This window comes from Bos indicus, chromosome 12, assembly GCF_029378745.1.
Source record: "Bos indicus isolate NIAB-ARS_2022 breed Sahiwal x Tharparkar chromosome 12, NIAB-ARS_B.indTharparkar_mat_pri_1.0, whole genome shotgun sequence".
Taxonomy (NCBI): domain Eukaryota; kingdom Metazoa; phylum Chordata; class Mammalia; order Artiodactyla; family Bovidae; genus Bos; species Bos indicus.
The window spans coordinates 71,683,273-71,696,228 of record NC_091771.1 but is presented as its reverse complement, the minus strand read 5'-3'; the positions used below and the strand labels follow the sequence as shown (position 1 = coordinate 71,696,228).

Below are 12,956 nucleotides of genomic sequence, written 5' to 3'. Positions count from 1 at the left end.
GCTCCTCCCAAGTAGGGGTCTGGCCTGGATGACCTGGCCTATGGGGAGGAGGCACCCTAGGGAAGGGTGTGCCAGGGACACCCCAGGGAAGAGCTCTTGGGTGCTCTGGCAGCTCCAGCCCAGATGCAAGGCCCCAGGTTCTGTTCCACAGGAAGGGGATGATCCTTTCTTAGAAAGCATTTATCAGATGTGACCTGGAAAAGTCAACAATTACTTGCTGAGCACCTGTAAAATGTCTTACATTATTCTGGACTCGACTCCAAGTTTGAGTGAGTAACAGTTGCTCAGTCGTGTCCAACTCTTTGTGACCCCCTGGACTGGAGCATGCCAGGCTCCTCTGTTCATGGAATTCTCTAGGAAAGAATACTGGAGTAGATTGTCATTTCCTTCTCCAGGATATCTTCCTGACCCAGGGATTCAACATGGGTCTCCTGCATTGCAGGCAGATTCTTCTGAGCACCAGAGAAGCCTACTATTAAGAGATATTTCTAAGTATAAGGGCAGGTCAATTTAAAAAGTATCAGCAGATATGTGTTTGACTTTATCTTACAATCTATAGGCAATACATTAGAATATGTAATGAATCCATACACCTTTTCCAAAGGAATACCCAAGACAGAAGCAGCAATAAAGTTATAAATGACAGTTATCAATCAGATGAAATTATTTAGATGAAGCTTGTCTCTCTCGAAGAGATAGGGACTGGGCAAGTGGTCAGGAAGGAAATACAATCTGCTTTGAACTTTGTATGAAAAATAATGTTCAGTTCCATGTTGTTGAACATAGGTCTGTTGTTGCCACATAAATCCTCTACTTCAAATTACTGTCCGAATGCTTTACTAAAACTCTGCTTTTGGCCTTTGTTTTGGAATCTGTTACCTTTGTTGCCATTTCCTGATCGCTGTTCTCTGAAGTTTACTTCCTCCAAACCACAGGACACTATTCCCTAAGGTTGTAAGATCTTTTGGTCAAGGATCACTCAATATTTATATTGAGCACCAAAAACATCCTAACATGGCATAAAATGTCTTTCCAGTGCTGCTATCCTTTTATTACACCATGTTTTAATCTCTTAAAATAAAAATAGTAATCTCCAGAGGTCAAGTCCTTTAAGAATCTGTCTATTCTAAAGATAAATACAACTGCTGATCTACATCATGATTCCTAGATGAGATTTACCCTCAGACCTTAAACCACTGTCCTCTCCCCGCCTCAGTCCATCCATCTCAGGACTGACCCACATATACTCAAAATCAATGCACCGTATGGAAAAGCTTTTACCTCAAGACATGTTAACATTCCCAAAACTAAGTAGGATTTCCCGTAGCACTTTACAATCGCTTTCATTAAAGAAGGCTCCCGAGCATCCTCCTGGGCTCTCAACACTTCTTGATCCCAGTACCTGCGAAGAGAGACAAAGCACAGTGAGGAACAGCCCTGCCACAGGAAAACAGGGGAGGGGACAGAGCAGAGGACAAGCCTTCCCTACAGGGTGCTCAGTGGCTGCCCATAGATGCTGGCTAACTGCTCACAGGGCTCCCGAAAGATGAGCAGTGCAGACACTGAAGCACCAGGAAAAGCACCAGACCAGGTCTTCAGAGAAAAGTCCCAGATTCTAGAAACAAGTTCCTGCTAAGCTTTGCTAAACTCACAGGTCATGAGCAGCTCAGAAGGGCAGACACTGTCCTCCAGGGACCCCACCTCTGGGGACAGAGCTAGGTCTCCAGGGCCCTGGCTGTGGGCTCCCTCCACGTCCACTCACACAGGGAACACAGGCTCCCCCAGCCTCCAAAGTGGGCTGAGCCCGGGGTCAGCGTGAAGGGGTGAGGGTTCAGTGTCAGGGAAGGAGGCTCAGAAGACCCCGGAGGAAGCAAAGGCCCCTCCCCACAAGCCTTTAGCCCCATGGAGAAATTCTCAGTCTTCTAACCGTACTCCCTGCTGCCTGTGCTCACCCTTGCAGCTCTTCTCCAAGGCGCTGGGAGCGATCTTCCGGAAGCACCGAGTACATGTCATCTTCTTCTAATTTCCTTTTATGACCAATTTTAAACAAGGGGTTTAGCCACCTGTTAAACATTAAAAGGATAGTGACATATATTCGAATTACATATCTTTAATTAGAATCCTACATTCATGGACATTGTTTAAAAGAAGTCTACATTTTAACTATACAAAGATGTAGGGAGAAAATTAGACATATGCTTACAAACACATATATTAGGGTGTCGATAAGTCACTCTGGCTTACACAGAATAAAACTTAACTAAAATACCCTGTTTGTGGTCTACTGAACATACATTGCAAGTGAAGTGAAGTCGCTCAGTCATATCCGACTCTTTCCGACCTGGTGGACTGTAGCCCACCAGGCTCCTCTATCCATGGGATTCTCCAGGCAAGGATACTGGAGTGGGTTGCCATTTCCTTCTCCAGGGGATCTTCTTGGCTCAGGGATTGAACGCATGTCTCTTGCACTGGCATATGGATTCTTTACTACTGAGCCACCAGGGAAGCCCACCAAACTCAAGAATGCCTCAGTCACATTCACGTAAGACGCAACCTTGCGGTCTCATGACCTCCTTAGTTCAGCTAATAACACAAAGGAAATTTTACAGGGAATCACATTACAATACACCACCCTGAGTCCAACAGGCTCTGGACCCTGACCTGCTTACAGCCCTGTCAGACTCCCCTCACATGAGCCTCTTTCTGACCCCGACCGTCTGAAGATGTCCTAAAGATAAGTAGCATCTTTCCAACTAAAATGAATACATTGATTTTTCTTATAGTCCTCCCTATAATTGAAGCAGAAATTGCTAGACAGTGTAAGACTTTTTTAATTTCAATTTTTTTAATTCCTTTTTTAATTTCAATTTTTCTCTTCTCAAGTAAGCTTCTCACTCTGTGCTCCAATTTCCAGGCATTCAGAGAAATCCTTTCCTGGTCTGGAAGGTCATAAAACATTCAGACCCAGGACAAGACAATTATTAACTGCTGTCCAGTTTATCAAGAGAAACCTCCAAGAAGACCGTTAGCACTTAAAACATACATTTGGTCCCTAAATAATGGTCTGGAGTCTTGAGAAAGGGTCGAGGGATGGTGTTGCAATGTCTAGAGAAACTGAGAAACTAGGCTTCCAAGAAAGCAATAAAATCGACAAACTGGACATTGTGATGTTTACATTAATTGGTCAAAAATGACGTATATTGAAGTCATGAATCAACCCAAAATGTATAGATCAATACTAGAAAAGAAATAAAACTGCTATAATCCTTGTCTTTTGGAGGCCCTTCACCCCTTTCAGAGTCTATGCTGAGGATTTTGTATCTCTATCTTTTAAAATAAACTTCGCCTCTGTGTTTGCGAGTTCCCCGGAATTCATTCTTAGGCTTCCTGAACAGAACTCAGGTTTCACGTTTCATTATCACTTCCTGGCCAATTAATTTCTTTTCAAATGTAACACAAGACTTTCATAAGGGCTGAAATTTTACTGACTGTGGGGTCTGCCACCTTCAGCCTCAATCAGGGAATAAATATAGCTCCCATACTTTCAGGGAACTCCACTAACAGCTGAGAACATCACCAAATTACCGTTCAATCCCTTCACACCAGGCTTCTGCCCAGGGACATCAAAATTACCCCCATTGCCACCCCACCCCAGCAAAGGAGTATGTGTTAGTCAAATCCCTATTTTCTTGGGACCCAACCAATATTTCTGATGAGCCCTCCACCTCCAGACATGACTGACTTTAGATACAGACCATGCCCAAGGGCTCTGGGAACAGGATCATACCAAGCCTGTGGGGGTCTGGTCTGTGGCAGCAGTATCCTGGATGGAAGGGCACCACCATTAGTCTAAACATGACTCAAGAAAACCCAAACACAGTGTGCCCCTGAGGGTCCTCGAGGCCCCTGGGGCAAGGACCACCCACATTGGGCCATCAACTGTCTCCAAGAAAACTCTACTAGTGGATACTGGGATATAAGAGGTGCACACCCCAGTCCAGGTCACATTCAGATTTCAATTACAATCAGCCCACCTCCCATCTAAATGGAGCCATTCATCTAGTCAGGAGGGAGCTGGACTGGACTGATAATGGAAGGAGTTGTCACCCCTGTAGCATCCTTAGTGAGCCTAGCAACGAGGAACAATTTATAAAGCCAAAGCTACTAAAAAAACAAAAATAACAAAAAAGTGCACTCGAACATTGGCCTGGGCAACTAAAGAACCCAGCTCTAACTTTAGAAAGATGAAATTTTCACTGGGCCTCTGGTCCACATGACAATGACCACTGCATAGCTCCTGATTACCTTCTGGCTGATCAAGGAGGAGTTTGTGCCCTTGCAACTATTTCCTGTTGTTTCTATGTTAACATAAGTGGTCAAGTAGAAGACAGTGTAACCTGACTATTAGAGAAGGCTGCTTGCAGACAGAGACACTTTTATGTGGAATGCAAGTAAAGGGTATAAATGAACTCTTTAAAAAATAGACTTAGAGTCACAGATGCAGGGGAAAAAAAGCTATGGTTACCAGAGGGTGACAGGAGGGACAAATTGGGGCACTGGGATTGACATACACACACTATAATATATAAAACAGATAACTAAGAAGGACCTACTGTATAGCACAGAGAACTCTATTCTATACTTTGTAATGGCCTACATAGGAAAAGAATCTTAAAAAGAGTGTGTATATGTATATGTGTAAGAGATTCACTTTGCTGTAGAGCAGAAACTAACACATTATTAATCAACTATACTCCAATAAAAATTCAAAGAGAAAGTCACTTGATCCAATACTCAGAAGGGCCCTGACTGAACAAATCTGGGACAGTATCAAAAGGGTAATCTCAGCTTCCTGGGCTTCTGCCATTCTTAGGACCCCTTACAATTATTCTCCTCCTGCTTTTTGGTCTGTATATCCCCAACTGCCTCATTAGTTTTATCTGGTCTTTATCTGGGTGTGAGAATTGGAACTTTAGCCAGATGACAAACATATTTATTTTAGCTACCCACTGCAGTATTCTTGCTTGGAGAATCCCATGGAGAGAAGAGCCTGGCAGGCTACAGTCCGTGGGATCACGAAGAGTTGGATATGACTGAGTGACTAACTCTTTCACTTTCACTTCCTGATTTTGTCTGAGTCTCAGGCTCAAATGAAGAAGTTACAGAGAAAAATAAAAACTGGTTAGAACTAGCTAGGCCCAAAATTGGAGAAGGACATGGCAACCCACTCCAGCACTCTTGCCTGGGGATTTCCACAGACAGAGGACCTGGAGGGCTACATTCCACGGGATCGCAAAGAGGTGGACACGACTGTGCGACTAACTTTCACTTTCAGGTCCAAAATGGTGAAAAACCTAACCTCCCCTAGACCCTGAGCCTCATTTATGCATTCGCTGTAATATATTAGTATGCTAAATGGCATACTCACCAGTGCCGTGACAGCTGACCATGGTCATGACAACCCACACAAGGACTAAAAATGAGTGTTTCCTCAATTTTAGGTCCAAACCACACCCTTATTCTCAGATAAGTCATGAATATTCCTCCCTCTCTTGATTCACTTTCCTTGCTTTTACCTTGACCAAATTGGGTTGAGAAGTTGATTTGTGAACTAAGCTCTCACTTCTCCATTCTTTGGTCATTGAATAAAACTTGTGCTGTTCCAGTCTCACCATCAATTTAGTTATTGGCTGTGGGAATCTGAGTGGAAAAGCAACCTCTTCAGCCAAGAAAAGGAGTCTTAGCCTAGGCTAGGAGCCCAGCACAAGGCGGGAGACATCAGTTACATATACAAGGAACACCGTCTTCAGAGCCAGACTGCTTGACTTGGGATCCTGCTCCATTACTTACTGGCTGTGTGGCGGTAAGCAACTTACTCAACCTCTCTGCTTCAGTGCCTTCAGGTATAAAATAAGCGGTAATAGTGCCTTTCCCTCCAGCAGGAAAACTGGAAATGAGTGCCTACCCAAATCAATGAAAAGTCCTCACCTTCCCATTTCCAGGCACACACATTTTGAAAACTCACAAACAGAAGGTGTTTGGAAAGTTCCTTGCCCTGCCTGAAGTTAAGAATTTTTTCCTACTTTATTATTATTTACAGTAACCACACCCATATTCCTTCTTCTAGGCTCCTCTTTCCTTAAGGGCCACCAAATGGCCAAGAGATGAAGCTACACACACTAAATACACCACCATCAAAACAAGCATAGGAGCTCCCAATCCCTGGAGGTCCCCCAGGCTGTCCCATAAAAGAAGGAAATACTAGAAATTTGGGAAATATAAATGGGTTAGGGTCCAGAAATAAAACAACTAGTAATCATCCAAGTGTGATTAAAGCCCAAAGGTTCAGGACCACATAGTCAGTGGCCCAGCTACCACATGGAACACTTCAGTTAAGAGCTGCAACTCTCTGAGCTGTTTTTCATCTGTGTGTTTCCTGTGGGCTCAGGGACCCTTCAGTGGTTTCAGGACCAAATGATTCCTGGGCAGGACCACCTGCATCAAGACCACGCACTGCTTCTCTGAAGTCTAGAGATTGGGAAAGACCTCACAGGCTTCAGGGACTCTATCTCCAGAGTGATTCTCAAAGGTGGAAGTGGAGATATCCACAATAAGGAAAGGGGCTGATCAAATAAATCCTCCAGTCCTGACTGTGTTCCAGGCAAAAGCAAAACGTGTTCAAGAACAGTGTTCCCAATCATTAAGTAAAAAACCTTTCATTTTTTTACCCACATGAAATTTGCCACAACTAGGAACCAGGTTATACAGTGAGAGCCACACAGGGAGAAAGGGAGAGGGAAAGAAATACATGGTCATAGACATGGGGGCAGAGGGAACCCAGTGGAGCTGGAACACCCTGTCGCACAGGGCATGTGGGAAAAGGTGGGGACATTACTGAAAGATGGCAAAGAAGCTGGAGCACTGAAGAACTGTGGTGCTGGAGAAGATTTCTGAGAGTCCCTTGGACAGCAAGGAGATCAAACCAGTCAATCTTAAAGGAAATCAACCCTGAATATTCTTTGGAAGGACTGATGCTGAAGCTGAAACTCCAGTATTTTGGTCATCTATGCAAACAGATAACTCACTGGAAAAGGGTCTGATGCTGGGAAAGATTAAGGGCAAGAGAAGAGGGTGTCAGAGAATGAGATATATAGATGACATCACAGATGCAATGGACATGAACTTGGGCAAACTCCGGAGATGATGAGGGACAGAGACCGGCAGTGCTGCCATCACGGGGTTGCAAAGCCACAGGACTGAACGACTGAACAACAACAACGGTCCAGGGCACTATTCGATAAAGGAAGTTGTTCATAAGCTGCTTGCTTGGGGCTGGGGACGGGGGTAGGGGGTGGGGGTATGAGGCTTCATTTCAGAACTGGGAATTCCTGAGCAGTTCAGGGGAAGCCTGTAAGAGTAGAGGCCGGTGTTCAGCGCATTTTCCCTCTGGGCTGTGATTTCCCCCTAGGCAGCCTTCCAGCTTCCTGTTTTCTGGCTCTGGAGGGGCTGCCAGCGGCAAGGCATGGAGACCCTGTATCTCCGCCACCAGGTCACCGGGTCCCCTCCCCACCCCTGCTCCCCACTTCCTTGCCCAGTCGTGCTCCGCCTTCCCAGGGTGCAGAGGGGGAGCAGGACAGCATTGGGAGGGTCCACACTTGTTTCCGAAAGGCGCGGCAGCGGAGGGCGCCGCGACTACCGCGTATCACGGCCGGGGAGCGCTCACCAGAAGAACAGGCGCGAGCAGAGGTTCGCTTTCTGCAGCGGGTTGGGCTTCACCTTCGGGTACAGCGGCGGCATCGTGCCGGCCGGGGCGGGCGTGGAGCGGCGCTGCGCTGCTCTGTGGGAGGTGAGGCTCCCGCTGCTCCTGGAGGAGACCGCGGGGATGTTGGAGACCAGTCCGCCTTCGGGGTCTGCTGGGCGGGCCCTGAGAACAACAGGCATCTGGGGTTGGAGCACCCACCGCCCGCCAGGTCTCCGCCTCCTGGGACTGCGCAACCTCCCGCGTCGCCTTCGGGTCACCGGCTCTGCCCTGCTGTCAGGGCTCTGGGAGAAGTAGGGCCGTGTGTCGGGGGCTGAAGGACGAAGAGGCCGTCAGGCCAAAGCTTCCAAGAGCCACAAGCAAGTGGGAGGCAAGGGCCCCGGCTCTTTGATGGAGGAGGGTAGGCGGACCGGACAGCACAAACAAACCAGCTCCAAGGATCCCACCTGGCTGCAAACTCTGCTGAAACTCCTATTCTGAGCCCAGGGGCTCACCCAGAAGGCGAAGAGGGGAGGCTCAGGCTCTGCCCTCCTCTGCTGCTCCGAAGCTCCCCATGGGCTGCAGGGAAGGCCTGGAGAAAGCTGGCAGAAGGCATGATCAGCCCATGTGAGATGTCCTGTGGCATCTCACACGTTGCATTATGAGGCAACCTCTGTGAGCTTTTTGTTGCCCTCTTAGATTGGGAAAGGGGAGTCTGGGGGGAGAAAAACTGCCTCCTAATTTCTTTCATCATGCTTTCAAAACTTAGATAAGTAAGAGTGACATATGTCACAAAATACATTTCTGGGGACCTTACCTCAGTTTCAACTCTAACAATGTCCTGGTCAGGAAGGTATTATCCCTATCCTACAGATGAGAAAGGTGAGGCTCAAGGACAGCCCTTGTCCAAGGTCTTGTCCAAGTTTGGGGTTCAGCATGATTGTCTCACTGGTACATGGATAGTGTGTGTGAAAAGTGCCTAGAATATGCTGTGTGAATGAATGAATGACTGCAGGACTGAATGAACAAAATCTTGGGCTCCTACTCAGAAGTGTTTAGTTACCAGCTCAACAGGTTCTCTTCCCTTCTACTCTAAATGAAGAAATATCAAAATGTAGGTACTTTCAACAAGATCACCATATTATTCTTTAATAATTTCTTATATACCTTGGCTAAGATTGGTGTTATTAATGATGGCTTTTAGCTTCAGTTATGCAAGATGAAAAGGTAAGTTCTAGAACACTGGTGTACAGCAATGTGATAATATTGCTGTGTACCTTTAATTTGCTTAAAGAGTAGTAGTTCTCAACATAAAAAAAGAAAAAAAAAGACAGAAAAATGGAAAAAGTGTGAAGTAATGGACATGTTGACTGGCTTGGTTGTGATAGCTTATGGTGAATGGTGTCAAATTTGTGATCGCCAAAGTAGAAGATTTAGCTTCGGGCCAGGGACCAGGCTTGATCACTCAAGAGCTTTTGGGTAGCAGAGTTTTATTAAACTGTGAAAAAGGACAGAGAAATCTCCTGACATAGACATCAGAAGGGGCACGGGGGCGGGGGATGGAGAGTGCCCCCACTAAGTAGTCTTACCAAGGCCTTATATATTTTACTAGACCCACTCCCATAACACACATTTGAAGATGACAGGATTAGTCAGAAAGTTCTCAAGAAGGAGAAGCATGTTCTGGAGCAAGCTACATTGTTATATTGACTACCACAAAGTGATATAGGAAAAAAGTTTGTCATTTTCTCCTTGAGAGCCCCAGACCCCTTTCTTCTTCTTGAGGGCTCCAGACCCCTTTTTCCTCCTCGGGGACCCTGGACTTCTTAGCAACCTACCTAGGAATTGACTTTCTCAGTTGTGATGAATATTTCACAATGTATATGTAAATCAAGTCAACATGTTGAACATCTAAATATATATACTATTTGTCAATTATACCTTAATGCCAGAGGGGAGATTGATTTTAAAGAAACCTTTAATGTATTCAGACTTTTTTTTACGAGTCAAACATATAAGAATGGCAAGGTGTTGATAATTTTGTATTGATGGGCATGATGAGAATTTATTACACCATTTTCTTGATATTTCATGCATGTTTGAAATTTTCTGTTGCAAAAAAGAAGAATGATTAGAGCTGAAAATTTTAATTTTTCAATTACCTACCTTTCTTGTGTTAGCTTTCTCTCAGATAATGCAATCCACAATGTATGGTACCAGACTTGTCCTGATTTACAGTCCTCTTTTACATTCCCTACATTTTCCGGTGTTGTAAACACTCAGCAACTAGTTCTACTTCAAAAATAAAGGAATTGGTTGCTGCAGTTGGAAGTCTGTCAGACTGCCCTAGACTGTTCCATCTGGTCCCCACAACTATCTCAGGACCATAATTAGCCATCTCCAAACTGACCAATACATTCAGTCCCTTTAGCTTCTGCTGTCTTTTTATTTGTTTTTTTTTTTTTTTTAACTAAGATCTTTTGAAACTTCTTAGTATCCTCTTCTGGACATAAAATCCTTGAATGTGATCTAATTCATGAAAAGAAATCATCCTCACATTTCAGAACTTTGTTACTAGTAATGAATTACTTCTGTCACTTTCCACTGGCTCTCAGACATACTTGCATTATGACACTTTTACAGAGAGTTCTGGTATAAAAACTTAAACAAAACTCCTTATTTTCTGCCAATATATTCTATGTGATCTCCCTTTAAGATGTTATAATAATAATGGAACCTTGAGTTATTTTGTTTTCAGTTCATCGGAAACACTAGTCCATTACTGAGATGAGTTGTCCAGAAACTGTTAAGAGTTGATAAAGATGTCCTGGGAAAAGAATATACCTAAAAAATTGAAATTCCTATTTTCATTAGGCTCACAATCTAGAAAAAGAATAGGTAAAAAGGAAATTTCAGCAAAAGAATAAAAAATAATAAAATAACACAAACACATTCATTCTTACCCTGATAAATTAAGGATGTTTTGTGATGCTGCTGGCGCTGACACATATTCACCCTGCAAATGTTTTTCAGCGAAATAAAGAGGCCTAATAGTCATTAAAAAAAAACAAAAAAAAAACAGAATACCCCATCCTAATGAAGGCAAAGTCTGATAGGCACTGTAGTATATTATTGGCAAAATATAAATTAGAATCATTTTTTTCACAAAATAATCTAACAATATTTATTTTTAAGAGCCTTAAAAATGTTCATTCTTTGCGACTCAATAAGATTTCCACTTTGAAGATGAAGAAGATAAAAAGTCAGCTATAGCCAGCTATTTATGTACAAATACTCAAACAGTAAATAATCTTCCTGCAATGCAGGAGACCAGGATTCAATACCTGGATCAGGAAGGTCTCGTGGAGAAGGAAATGGCAACCAACTCCAGGAAGTACTCTTGCCTGGAGAATTCCATGGACAGAGGAACCTGGCAGGGTATAGTTCATGGGATCACAGAGTCGGACATGACTGAGCGACTAACTCTCACTTTCATGTTTCTCAGAGCAGTGCTTATTATAATATTAGAATTTAGAAACATCCTAACTTCTAAGTTCAGCAATAGCAATATGATTGAATAAATCATGAATCATTTTTAGAGAAGTGCTTTAGCTTTCCCTGGCGGTAGAGTGGATAAGAATCCACATGCCAATGCAGGGGACACAGGTTCAACCCCTGGTCCAGGAAGATCCCATATGCCGCCAAGGGGCATCTAAGCCCAAGCACCACAACTACTGAAGCCTGTGTGCTTATAGCCCATGCTCTGCAACAAGAGAAGTCACTGCAATGAAAAGCCTGTTCAGTTCAGTTCAGTCACTCAGTCGTATCCGACTTTTTGTGACTTCATGGACTGCAACATGCCAGGCTTCCCTGTCTATCAACTCCCAGAGCTTGCTCAAACTCACAACCATTGACTCAGTGATGCCATCCAACCATCTCATCCACTGTCCCCCTTCTCCTCCCACCTTCAATCTTTCCCAGTATCAGGGTCTTTTCCAATGAGTCAGTTCTTCACATCAGGTGGCCAAAGTATTGGAGTTGCAGCTTCAGCATCAGTCCTTTCAGTGAATATTCAGGACTGATTTTCTTTAGGATTGACTGGTTTGATCTTGCAGTCCTGGGGATTCTGAAGAGTCTTCTCCAACACCACAGTTTAAAAGCATCAGTTCTTTTGGGCTCAGCTTTCTTTATGGTCCAATTCTCACATCCATACATGACTACTGGAAAAACCACAGCTTTGACTAGACAGACCTTTGTTGGCAGAGTAATGTCTCTGGTTTTTAATATGCTGTCTAGGTTGGTCTTGGCTTCCCTGGTAGCTCAGACGATAAAGCGTCTGCCTGCAATGCAGGAGACCTGGGTTCGATCCCTGGGTCAGGAAGATCCCCTGGAGAAGGAAATGGCAACCCACTCCAGTATTCTTGCCTGGAGAATTCCATGGATAGTGGAGCCTGGTAGGCTACAGTCCATGGGATCCCAAAGAGTCAGACACGACTGAGTGACTTCATTTCACTTCACTTCACTTCACTTCTAGGTTGGTCAGAGCTTTTCTACCAAGGAGCAAGCATCTCTTAATTTCATGGCTGCAGTCACCATCTGCAGTGATTTTGTAGCCTAAGAAAATAAACTCTGTCAGTGTTTCCTTTGTTTCCCCATCTATTTGCCATGAACTGATGGGATGGGATGCCATGATCTTCTTTTTTTGAATGTTGAACTTTAAGCCAGCTTTTTCACTCTCCCCTTTCACTTTCATCAAAATGCTCCTTAGTTTCTCTTAACTTTATGCCAAAAGGGTGATATCATCTGCATATTTGAGGTTATTGATATTTCTCCTGGCAATCTTAATTCCAGCTTGTGCTTCATCCAGCCCAGCATTTCACATGATGTACTCTGCATATAAGTTAAATAGCAGTGTGACAATATACAGCCTTGACAGACTCCTTTCCCAATTTGGAGCTAGTCCATTGTTCCATGTCCAGTTCTAACTCTTGCTTCTTGACCTGCATACAGACAAGAGGCAGGTCAGGTGGTCTGGTATTCCCATCTCTTAAAGAATTGTAAGTAGTATCTTGTAATCCACAAAATCAAAGGCTTTGGCATAGTCAAGAAAGCAGAAGTAGATGTTTTTCTGGTATTCCCTTGATTTTTCTTTGATCCAACAGATGTTGGCAATTTAGTCAGTGGTTCCTCTGCCTTTTTAAAATCTAGCTTGAACCTC

The 12,956-nt window shown here is 44.1% G+C and overlaps 1 protein-coding gene across 11 annotated transcripts in view; it reads right to left on the bottom strand.

Moving 5' to 3' along the window:
- The window catches only part of LOC139176086 (ATP-binding cassette sub-family C member 4-like), a 374,149-nt gene extending 364,925 nt beyond the window's left edge, over positions 1-9,224 (bottom strand). For 5 of the 11 annotated variants that reach the window (XR_011569625.1, XR_011569624.1, XR_011569623.1 and 2 more), the window contains exons 1-3: positions 7,724-9,220; positions 1,953-2,063; positions 1,282-1,402 (exon numbers count right to left, since the gene is read on the bottom strand). Coding sequence is in view for 7 of the 11 variants with exons in the window: in XM_070799891.1 (XP_070655992.1) it covers positions 1,282-1,402; positions 1,953-2,063; positions 7,724-7,941 (450 nt within the window). In the remaining 4 variants the exon portion in view is untranslated. Of the gene's footprint in view, positions 1-1,281; positions 1,403-1,952; positions 2,064-7,723 lie in introns of all 11 variants that reach the window. The other 6 variants (XM_070799887.1, XM_070799886.1, XM_070799888.1 and 3 more) reach the window with 4 other exon arrangements.
- Between the last annotated feature and the right edge of the window lie 3,732 nt (positions 9,225-12,956).